Source organism: Hypanus sabinus, chromosome 6, assembly GCF_030144855.1.
Source record: "Hypanus sabinus isolate sHypSab1 chromosome 6, sHypSab1.hap1, whole genome shotgun sequence".
NCBI lineage: Eukaryota > Metazoa > Chordata > Chondrichthyes > Myliobatiformes > Dasyatidae > Hypanus > Hypanus sabinus.
In genome coordinates, this window is record NC_082711.1 from 147,366,539 (window position 1) to 147,379,084 (window position 12,546).

The 12,546-nt window shown below is 36.8% G+C and overlaps 1 protein-coding gene across 6 annotated transcripts in view; it reads right to left on the reverse strand.

Annotated features, from left to right (window-relative positions):
• Positions 1–12,546, reverse strand: part of LOC132395942 (peripheral-type benzodiazepine receptor-associated protein 1) — a 312,337-nt gene that overhangs the window by 145,189 nt on the left and 154,602 nt on the right. For all 6 annotated transcript variants that reach the window (XR_009512792.1, XM_059973163.1, XM_059973159.1 and 3 more), the window contains exons 3-4: positions 8,588–8,695; positions 7,531–7,659 (exon numbers count right to left, since the gene is read on the reverse strand). Coding sequence is in view for 5 of the 6 variants with exons in the window: in XM_059973163.1 (XP_059829146.1) it covers positions 7,531–7,659; positions 8,588–8,695 (237 nt within the window). In the remaining variant the exon portion in view is untranslated. The remainder of the gene's footprint in view (positions 1–7,530; positions 7,660–8,587; positions 8,696–12,546) is intronic.

A 12,546-nucleotide genomic window follows, 5' to 3' on the forward strand; every position in this document is an offset into this window, starting at 1 on the left:
CAGAACAACAACAATCATCATGACACCTCAGTCAGATTTATTTGCTAATCGATAAGAGTAGGTACACTAAATTTTGACTCTGATTATAGTTTCAACAGTCAGACTGTAGATCTATCTGGACCTGTATGTAAGTCTGATTTATTTGTAAGTTAGGTACAACATATACTGCCTTTGCTGTTGTCAAGGGTCAAGAGATTTACATTTACTCCTGACCCTGAAAGTTACAGAAAGGGTCAAAGAGGACTTCTCCTCTGACCATGAAAACGTAGCCTTGGGAGACAAACTGATCCTCCAGTAACTTCAATGCCAGGGTCGGGAATAGTATAGTCCTTTGACATGGAGAGACTGGCAAGAAAAGGCAGGCATAGCCACTTTTAGCAGTTCACCTCTAGAATAATGAGCTGATTATGGACTGGCAGTAATCAACTCTTTGTTTTGCTAGAAGGACGGAAAGAGGGCCTCATGAAAACACCCCTTTACAAGCACAGGCGCTTTTTGACTGCATAATCACCTCATTGGAAGATCACAAGGATATCTGTATCATCCATATAACATATAACCACATAACAATCACAGCACGGAAACAGGCCATCTCGGTCCTCCTAGTCCGTGCCAAACACTTAATCTCACATGTCACCATTCACATTATAACTTCCACTGATGTGGCTCCAAATCAATAATAGCAACACAAGAGATGCCACAAGAAAAATGCATGTTGATGTAATATATTTCCACCAGTAAGCATAATAGAAAACAAACAGGAGGAGGAATAAGCCAAACAGCACTCTGTGCCTGCTCTGACATTATGGTTGGTCTTCCATCTTAGTATCATTCTCCTGTTCTGCCTCAATATTTTGATTCCACTAATATGCCAAAAATCTATTGATTCTGGTTTTATTATGCAATACTTTTTTTTAATCATAGAAAAGCCTTTGACTCCAGAGTTAGGGGCTATGTAGTATCATCAATTTGGCAATCCAGAGAAATTATCCATTTTACAGCTGCAATCCACAATCTTAATTGATGGCCTCTCAAAGACCAAATTTCAATGCACACTGCTGTCATTTAGGGCTGTGTCATTACCTCATTCATAAACTATTGCATTTAACTCACAATTTTTCTGTTGGAAAAAAGTTAATTTACAAGAAAGATGGGAAATTGTTCAGCCTGCTTATTAATGTGCAACACTGCACTGCAACAAAGATCAACATAAACACTGGCAAACAATTACTTCCCATACACATCCTCCCGTATACTTTAAATCATCTCTAGATTACTTATAATACCTAATACAACGTAAATGCTATGTAAAATAGTTGTTATACTGCATTGTTTAGGGAATAATGACAAGAAAAAAAAGTCTGTACATGCTCAAATAAGAAGTGCTGGAAGAGCACTTACGGGTTTTCGCGATTTGTGGTTGGTTGAATTCACGCATGCAGAATTTGCAGATAAGGAGGGCCAACTGTATATATTACACAAAGCAACAGACAGAGTAAAGAACTTTATGGAACCTCAAGCCTCATTAATCTAAGCTTTACAGTCTCTCCATTCAACATTGTATACACCTCTCCTTCATTCATTAATGCTTTAAAAGTTGAAGGCTGGCCTTCCAAAGAACCAGGTGCCCTTCAATCTGCTGCTGCTCAGCTTCAAATTAATTTAACATGAAGCAGAATTGTCCTTTCAAAGACACCGATGGTATCACAAATCTGAAGGGAACACTCAATAAACTACCTTCATCCCAAAGGACATAGCTGTGACAGAAAAAAGTGAGGGAACTAACAGAAGGGATAAGCCTACTTCACCTTATTCTCATTGACTGTGGTAGCAACTGAACTGAGCATCATGCAATCCTTGTGGGGACAAAATCTGCCACCTTCCAGCACATCATTGTGCCTGCATAAGTGCAAGCCCAGTGATGTCTAGAAGCTCAGTGATATCTGGTCAAAGCAACACCCCCATATACCATTTTATGTTGTTGTGGCCTCTACCACCAAACTCTTTCTGCTGTCTGATTTGCTGTTTACAAAACACACTGCATTTACTTGCCCTGACTACTTCAATAGTAGATCCCTATCCTGCAACTCCCATCACCAAGAGTGAGTAGCAGGCACAAAAGAATACTGCCACCTGCAGGTTTCCTTCCAAGCTATACACCATCCCTATACAGAAAAATAAAACAAATAGGAAGGACCAAAAATACCCATGTCCCAAAAAGTGAACAACTTTAAAATAAAATTAAATGCTACATGCTGCATATTGTGCACATTGATGAATTGGAATCTGGTTGTCTGCAGTGAATTCGCACTCCAAATCTAACACCGTATTACCCACAGTCAATGCGCAGTCCATATCCACGCCCTTATTACCGACAGTCAATGCCAACTCAAAATCCACGGCCGTATTGCCCACCGTCTGTTCCATTATCACAAAAGCCTCGAGAGTTCATTCCATTGAACGCTTATTAATGTGGATAGTATTTAGCAAATTCATGATCCTGAAATAAGAAAATTGAAACCAATCTAATCCATAATGCTGATTACAAGCAGATTTGCCATCAATTGGAAATTAGTGTAATCCCTCATTGAAAACATTTATAATAGAAATTATGAAGATACAATGCTAAGAAAGAAAGAGAAATTGTTAGGGTATGCCCTGTCCAATTAAACTGATTTTTGAGGGGTAATACAGGTTGACATGGGTAATGCTAATTAATTCAGCCTACATGGATTTCAGCAAAGCTTTTGACAAGATCTGACATAGCAGGCCAATCAAGAAAGTGTCAATTTAAATCTGAAATTAATTTGGAGGCAAAGTGAAGTACAGTATGAAGTACAGACTGTAAAGCTTAGATTAGTGAGGCTTGAGGTTCCATAAAGTTCTTTACTCTGTCTGTTGCTTTGTGTAATATATACAGTTGGCCCTCCTTATCTGCAAATTCTGCATGCGTGAATTCAACCAACCACAAATCGCGAAAACCCGTAAGTGCTCTTCCAGCACTTCTTATTTGAGCATGTACAGACTTTTTTTTCTTGTCATTATTCCCTAAACAATGCAGTATAACAACTATTTTACATAGCATTTACGTTGTATTAGGTATTATAAGTAATCTAGAGATGATTTAAAGTATACGGGAGGATGTGTGTGGGTTATCGTGGATCGGGATTGAAAAAAAAATGTAAGTTCTCTTACTATGTAAGTCGGAACAGGTACATCCGATATTATTTAGCGTCAGTTAGTCAAACGTTTCTCTTAGTATATAGTATATATTTTATCTTTCTATGCATATAAAACACTTGAGAACGTATGTTTCAGCGCTGGGCTCAGGAAGTTTCCCAGTTCGATCCAGTGATAGACCACTTCTGAGTGCGCTCTCCACCATGCCAAGTTGATGTGGAGGATCAAAAACCCAAAACCCCAAAATTAAACTGCTGCGTTGCTTAGTAATAATTGTAGCTTACATTGGGGCAGAGCCTTTCTCACTTTATCCTTTAAAATTGTTCCGATCATTGACCAACATAGCCTAACGCTTTTCCAATGACTGATAGTGTTTCACCTCTTTCCGATCACTTTATTACTTCCACTTTATTTTCAATCGTGATCGTGATTATTTTCGTGAACAGAAACACTGCGGATTCAGAGTTCTACCGCCAGGTTCTAATGTCCACCGCACTGAGACATGTTAAATAAGTTCTGGGGTCCTGCTGGGTCCTAAGATCCACCTCATTCAAACAGGTTGAAATAGGGACTTGAGCATCCGTGAATTTTGGTATGCACGAGGGGTTCCAGAACCAATCCGTTGCGGATAAGGAGGGCCAACTGTACCTGGTTTAGGCTCAAATATAGATAACAATGAGAAGTTTTCAGAGGATGCAAAATTTAGAAGTTATGAAGAAAGATTGATAAAGCAAGAGGAAATTTAATTGAGTTGTATAAAATTAAGCTCAATCTACATAGAATTAACAGAAGGAACATAAAGACACCACATAAATGCAAAAGGAAACACCTATGGATTCTGGAAATCTTAATAGCATTTGGCTTATTTGGGCATGCATCAACTTGGGTTATACTTACAATTTAATTAACTATTCATTCAGAAATTCCATTTATAATTTTGAAGGAGTGGACCATTCAGAATAACTACATTGTGCTCTTTTAACATCTCATACATGATTAACATTCTCTATTTTTAGTAACAAATTAAAGCAATCATTGAAAGAAAAAAACATTGCTCAATTAATATTAATGTCCTCTGTAATTTTTCATGCCATCCTCAGGTACCTAGTCCATGCCATACAGGTCAAGGCTTTGAATGTGAGTGTGTGCCTGTACAGATATACACACACATGCATACAATAGATATATACTGTAATACTGTATATACAAGGTGCGGAAAGGAACTATATGTATGGTATTTTTGTTGTTTCCATAGCATTTAACTGTTTTTTTAAAAACGAGGTCAAGTTGCTCTATATATATATATATAGAGACACACACACTCAAATGTTTTATTATTTTATTCTCCAAGTCAGACTCCAGCAGTATGTGTGCTCTGTCGCATGCATACTTCTGACTGAGTAGTACTTTGAACCCCTTTCCTGTTAATATTCGATAGATCCTCTTTCAGTGCATATTTGGACCAATGTGAGAAATCACAGCACTCTGCCTGTCAGTAAAACATCATCTAACACCATACTTCCAACACCATCTTTGCTTACATTCACCACACAAATGTCACCAGTAAGTGAGTCTTTTAAGATCTCTTTTACATTGGAGGTTACTCACTCTTTCAACACTAAGTAACCTTTTCCATTCCCAATTCACAAAATCACCATGATTTTTTTTCAGCATCCTCTTTTTTTCAGTAAATCCAGTGTTTTTAATGCTCAAGTCCATTCCATGAGCTAATATTTTCCTACAGTGATTAACTTACAGCTTTTGGATCTCATCTTGCCTTTTATTAACTTAAACACACATTCCCTTGTTTGACTTTAACATTTTAATTTTGGGTAATTGCATTTACAATTCCTGAAATGGCCCATTCAGAAATTTAGTATACTGTAGCGGTGTGCTACACACAGCGCTAAAATTACGACACGGAGTCGGTAACTGCAGTCGAAGGAAAAAAACTTTATTTGAAATCTTCAGCCTCACTTTTAAGCCTCCCTCAACCTGCCCCCCATGGCGCAGAGGCTCCAAAGCTCTGTGCTCGCAAACCCCCGTAGGCTATCTAATTGTGAGTCGGTTCGGATGTGCCAGGAAATGGGTCGCCACAGTACTGTATTTATCAACTATTTTATCACATCTTTCATGGTTCCTTGAAAGATCACACTTCAAGAAATACTGAATGTATTTCTTATACAAGGCTATTGAAACCTTTGATGCTGCCTTAACCAATATACTTAAATGTGTAGATGAGCACTTGAATCACCTAGGCACAGAAGGCGGTAGGACAAATTGTAGAAAATGGGATTGATATGGATGTTGTCTACTGCTTGGCGTGAACTCAGTGAGCAAAATGGCCTGTTTCCTTGCTTTATTTCTCTCTGAGAATCCTTTCCTGTTTCCTGCACAAATTGTAACAGTTGCTTTTAATATTCAATTATGCTTAGTATTTAAAGTCATGTATTTGGAGCATCTTTGTTGATTACAGGTTTAAAAAAAAGCCTGTCCCATAGCATGACATATTTAAAGCTCTTCTACATTTTTTCACATTGTAGTTCTTCTCAACCAAATTAGCATGGTTCTTCCAACCAGCCTGACTTATACATTAGCCTAGAAATGTATTAGTGGTACTCTGTAATAACATCAGCAAATTGATCTCTGCCTCCAAATTTCAAGCAACTGAAGTTTAAAAAAATGGTGATGAAGATTCTCAGGTGGATCAAATAATTGTTGAGTTCAGTACACTGTATTACAAACTGGTAGATATCAAAAATTGAAGAGTTAAGAAGTATCCCAGATATATAGCTTTCAGGTGTAGACCACTAGTTGTATTTTTAACTACATTTTATACAGATCACCACACCTTGCATGGAAAACGTGTAGAAACAAGAGCTAATAAAATATTGGTCCAAACGATGGATTTTGAGATTGAGAATGAAAGGGAAATGATTTGAAGAGGTTTAAAGAAGCAGCTACCAGTATGAGCTGTCAAAATAAAAAGACCATATCACTGATTGAATGGTAACCTCTTCAATTGTGTGGTGAACAGGAAAACCATTCATGTGAGCACAATCCTATTAATATCAAACAGATGTGCTCAGTGCACTCTGTTCTGAAAGTTAAGTGTGTTGCTCTATTCCTGCTGAAGCAGCTGGTCTAGCTAAGGCATTATTTAAATCATTCTGATTGAGTGACTTCGGGTAACTAGACTGAAAAATGAATGGAAGCATGAAACCATTGAACTGTACATGGTACTGGTACTTAAACACATCTGGTGAACCTCTGGGTTACTCTTCCAAAAATGCAAAGGAACAGTGTAAAGAAGAGCAAAATTAAATTACATGTTGGTCAAGTACCACAGATCTGAAAGAACTTTTTTCATTCCTGACATTGAGTCCTGCTACTATTTCTATTTGTTTATTATTTTTAGTGAAAACAGTTTCTCAATTGTGATGTCATTAGAACAGAACCAGCTTCACAAAGTGGTACAAAGGCAATAAGATTGATTCTCATTGAAATACATTCCTCTTTGTTTCTCTCACTAAAGAACAAGGGAAAGCAACACATAATTATAAAAAGACAGCTATTCATGACTTGCAGCATTCCACAGGGACCCCAAAGTCTCTGTTCTTTCATTAATTATAGAGTCATAGCAGGGACCTGTTCCATAGCTCTTTGAAACTATCAACACAGGGTAAAAGGGTGATGACGAAGGTCAGGAGATGATATGCCTCAATTTTACAGAACACTGGTTAGCCCACACTTGAAGAGTTTTTTGTGCAGGTTTGATCGCCACACTATGGAAGGAATGTGGAGATGCTCCAGGATGTTGCCTGATTTGGAGGACTTAGTTATAAAGAGTATGGACTGGCTGAGTTTGCTTTTCCTGGAGATAAGGCGACTGATGGTTGACCTGATGGAGGTATTGTAAAGGGCATAGACAGATTTGATAGTATTTTTATCAAAGACAAGAGGTTTATTATGAGAAGATGGAGGCATAAAAGGATACAAAACTAATTTGGCCAAATGAGATGTAGATGGTCATGGTGATCTGAAAGGCCCGTTTCTGTTCTGCACAGCTCTTTGACTCTACATATAATTATATAAATGTATAATTACATATAATTTTTATATTTGCACTGAGATCTTTTATTGCTGAGATAACCTGTAAACTGAATGTGTGCAAGGCTGCAGAAATTAAGTTGTAAAAACTATGTTGCTTTTAGGGTGCAGTATGTTGTACTTCAAAATATCAAATTTTGGTAGCAGAAAAAGGATGCTATGGAAGTAATCTATTAATTTTGATGTACAGCATTACTGAGGAGCCAGTACAAACTCATCAGTTGCTGCTGAGAGACTCACCACTCTAAGATTTGCTTCTTGCAGTTTACGGGCTCTCTCCTCCAAGCGCCGGGCAATGTTTGCCAGTTCAGCATTCTTCCTTTTCAGTCTCTTTACTTTTTCTTCCGTTTCTGGACAGCTGCTTTTCCGCTGAACAAGCAAAACACACTTTAGAACAATTGCTCTCTACCTCGATATCCTCCCAGCCACTAGTACAAGCTAAACAAAACAGAACTTCTCCTTCAGCAACTGGATGCTCCAAGCTTGGTAAAGCAGCTACCCTACCAAAGGCTGTAAGAAATTGCAAAGAACTGTGAACACGGCCCAGTCCATCATGAAATCCAGTCTCCTCTGTAATAACTCTATCTCCACTTCTTACTGTCTTGGTAAAGTAGCGAACATAAGGAAGGATCTGTCCAACCTCAATCATTGTCACCATTCCTTGCTCCCATAAGAGAGAAGATAAAATAAGCTTGAGAATGTGCACCACCAGACAAAAGGACAGCTCCTACCCTGCTGCTACAAAATTCTTAAACAGACTCACTTGTATATTAAAGATAAACTCTTGACCTATCAGTCTACATCATGATAGTCCTTGTACTTTGTCTTCCTGCATTGCACTTTGAAAGTAATGTTAAATTCTGCATTGTGTTTTCTTTCCTCCCTTTGCACTGCATTGATGTAATTATCTTTGGAATAATATGTCATTAAATATTAAGCTTTTCACTATATTTTGTTACCTGTGACAATAATAAGTCAATTATCACTTTAACTCTCATTTATTCCTAATGTACAGGCTAAGTGAAAATGACACCATATTGAACTATAATATTAATAGGGCTATCAGTCATAAGGTTAAGTACTAAGAATAAAGAGTGAGAATGCCAATATAGGTAAAGACATTGAGGTAAAAACTTAAAGAACATAGATAAGAAATGAGGGAATGAGTGGGGAGAGAATGATTAAGTGGCAAAGGAAAAGACAGGGTGGAGCAAAAATACTGAATGAAGATTTTGAATAGTTTCCAGAGATACACAAGGGATAACAAAAAAGATTTCAAATAATTGTTTGCCCTTACCAGTAAAGTGTTCTCCTCTCTGAGTGTTATGCATGTGCGCTCTAATTCTTGAACAGCTTTCAACAGTTCTGTGTTGCGTCTCATCAGTGATCCATAACTACTGCCATTCTGGTGGAAAAAAAAACACACAAAATTAATTTAGTTTTGGAGAAACAGTTTCTTAGGAGGCTAAAGGTGAACTGACTAACTTGGAAGATCAAAGCAATAATAGTGATCAAATTCTCATCCAGAACTAGAACTGCAAATGTATATCATTAGAACTTCTTGCAAATGAACAAAAGGACAGTCAATCCCTTATCTTTAATTTAGAAATGTTTTGCCATGATAGCTCAACTTGGGTTATGCTTTGAAAATCAAAAAAAAAACCTGCAGATGCTGGAAATCTAAAATAAAAACAGAAAATCCTGAAAATAGGTCAGGCTGCATCTGTGGGATAAAAAGAGTTAATGTTTCAGGGTGAAGACCCTTCATCAAGACAGCGATGAAGGAACTTTGAACTGAAATATAAAATTTATTTATCTTCCTACAGATGTAACCTGACATACTGTATACTCCCAGCATCTTCTGTTTTCATCTTAAATATTTCCTATCCTTTTGATACTGATTCTATAGCTTAGAACCCTTAAAACAATCTGCAAAGCCTGTTCCTCCTATACTTAACCCTTTTATCAGCAAAATTTTCTTTCTTTCTCTTCACATTTGTACACCTTTTTTTCTTAGAAACTAAAGTATCTACGGAAGCCACCTCAATTATTTAAATATCCTTTTAAAACCAATTTATTATATTTCCTTTACCCATTCTATTAAATACTTCAACCCATTCCATATTTGTAAATAATATCTCCAAATGCACATTTCTGGATTAATTCTGTTACGTTTATAAAAGCAAAAACATTTATTCAGGCCATTGTGAAGGATCCTCTCTCCCAAGCAGAACAAATGATAACTCCAAAATCATTATTATTTGTATGTTTAATATTCAGAAGCAACCTAGAAGCGTCTTTGTTCCAATGATTTTGCTCCAGATCTCCAGGTGAAAACAAAACTGTATTTTCAAATTTGTATTTTGTTCCTTGGCTATTAAAACCAGGATCTTGGCTATTAAATTGAATAGACTATGCATGTCAACTCAGTAGAAAGCCTTGCATTGTTGGTCAATGTTGCCATTTCTCTTCCAAAAATACCAACAAAACAAATTCATATTTTTCCCAATATGATTTCCTTTTGAAGACAAGAGACTGTAGACTTAGCAGCTGAAACAATTCCGGTTGGCAGTTTTCATTTTAATGTATTAATTTTTTTGGAATATTTTCATTGTGTACTGCTGGCATGACAACCACCTTTTACTACTCTTCTCTCCCTAATCTACCTTGGTCCCAACTTGCAGCTATCTATTATCCAGAATAGTGCTACCTATCCTGTTAAAAAGGATGGCACAAACTGATTTCTACTACATGAAAGGTAGATTTGAGGTCTCTGATACTGAACGTCAAACCCACATTTACCAGACTGCCATTGACTTCTGAATGACTTCCCTCTATGACCTGCAACCTCATATTTTCTTCAATCCTACAGAGCACAGATCTTTCAAAGAAAAACTTTTGTAGAATAACTGAAATTGATTACAGGCCACAGGACTTTTCTTTGATTACTGATTTTACTTTTTCTCTCCTTGTCCAGACTCTTAAGATATCTGTAATTCAATGCTCTTAACCAAATCAATGATTTCTACATTCCTGGTCTTAAGTGCCTCATCTTCATTAATGATGTCCAATTTTAAACACATCCATCCACCATAAGAGGTGCCTGTGAAGTCATCACTTACTTCTTAAATCGAGGATAAACTATTCCTCATCCATCACTATTCTTCGGCATCTGCCTGAACTTATTTGATTTTAACAATGCAAAAACCAGCACAGGTTTGGACACTCCATCTTAAATTCATCAAGATAACCTTAGCCTCAATTGCCTTTTCTATACAAATTACCAACTGCATTCAGACGAATGCACCTAAAGTATGTTAGTTGCAACAGCTATTTATTTAGAGATACAGCATAAAACAGGCCCTTCTGGACCTTCAAGCTGCACCACCCAGCAACCTACCAATTGCCTAGTTATAGCACAATTTAGACTGACCAATAAACCTACCAACTGGTACGTCTTTCAACTGTGGGAGGAATCCAGCACATCTGGAGGAAACCTACACAAACACTGAAAGGAAATTTGTTTTTAGAGGACAACAGAATTGAACTCCGAACTCTGGCACCCCAAGCTGTAATAGCATCGTGTTAGCCACTTCGCTACTGTGACAACCTATGTTTAGAATAAAAAGTGAAGAGTCATATATGATGTGTATCAGTTCAGTACCTTGTGGGAAAAAACTTTTGATTCAATTTTATAGTGCCAGATGCACAAAGAAAGTATAGAAATACATACTGGTACTGTCTGATTGTTCTCTATTGACAAGTTCCTAGTTTACTGACTCACTCTTGTCCTGTAATCAGTAAGTTCGATAATGATTTTCTATTTACATTTTTTAATCCTGTACTTGTCTGATTACCATACATTTGTGCCCTGTCTCACCAAGCATTTTGTAATTAAATCTCAACTTCTACAGAACTTTCTCCTCTCCTTTCCTGCACCTTTAGCGCATGAATTTCCAACTTTACAAGTTTGATTAAATAATCAACTTCCTCTCCACAGCAACAAGCTGTTTATTATTTTTCCCATATTCACAATATTCATGTACATGTTTTTCCTTTTGAAGAGACTCCCTTCATTTTACTGCCTCTGGGTTATTCCACAGTTATTTTCTATTTAAGAAACATTTAACATGAGTTTCTTTTCTGATCAATGTCCTGTCAGACTGTCCAACGTTAAGCAGGATTCCTTTCTTGGTTATTGCTCCCAAGCTATTTACTTGGGCTTATATTTTAAAATATCCATATCCTTCAGAATCTGGCTGCATTACTCTCAATGAGTTCAGTATTATATTGATTTAACCAAATCATGCTTTCCAGTTAATAACATACTAATAACATGGCCATACAATGGCTTTTACTGCACTATATAAAATGGTTGCTATCTTCAATAGTAATTAATGCCATTGGACTCAATTTTTTTTTAGGAGGAAACATAGAAGGCTTGATATAATATTAAGAAAAACTCATCTAATCGAAAATACCTGCACTGTGAATGCATGATACAGGGTGGTAAAACATAGAATGCATTGAATAGTGTGTAAATTTCCCTTTGTTTCTTACCAATCCCATCACCTGAAGGCCAAACTTCACACTAATGACAGACACATTTTTAACCCACTTATTATACTCCTCTCATTCTTCATGCTAAAAAGATGCTGGCAAATCTTAAATCCAAAAGATTCTGGCAATATACATGTTTTTGAAGGGTAGACAAGAAGTAGCTGAGAGGGATATACATACATTGCCATTGGCACAAGGACTACACATATTATCAATGTGATGCGGATGCAGGCATATAATCATAATGAGGGAATCACATGGGAAATTGTTGAAACATATGGCATACAAAATTATAATCAATGTGTGGAAGTCTATTAGTGAATCATGGAGATAAAGGTACACAAGTAGTCAGTGATAATGAATAATCACAAATACCTCAAAGTACATGGGGAAATCACTGAAACATGAGTGATCCACATAGGGACATCATGGATGAAAATTTAGTCATACATGGAACAACAATACATTGATAATTATGTCTGAGGAATATATTTATGCATTAGTTCACAAGAGCACATAGTTAATAGAAGTCAGTAACAGCTTCACAGATCTTCATGCAGCAGTTTTGGAAAGGAGAACAACATCCTAAAGGAAATGCTTCAAAACTAAACTGCTGAATTTGAGATTAATTTCAGAAAGTATAACTGTGTTTTTCATCCAGCAATAATGTCACTTATTTAAAAGTACTCTAAACCT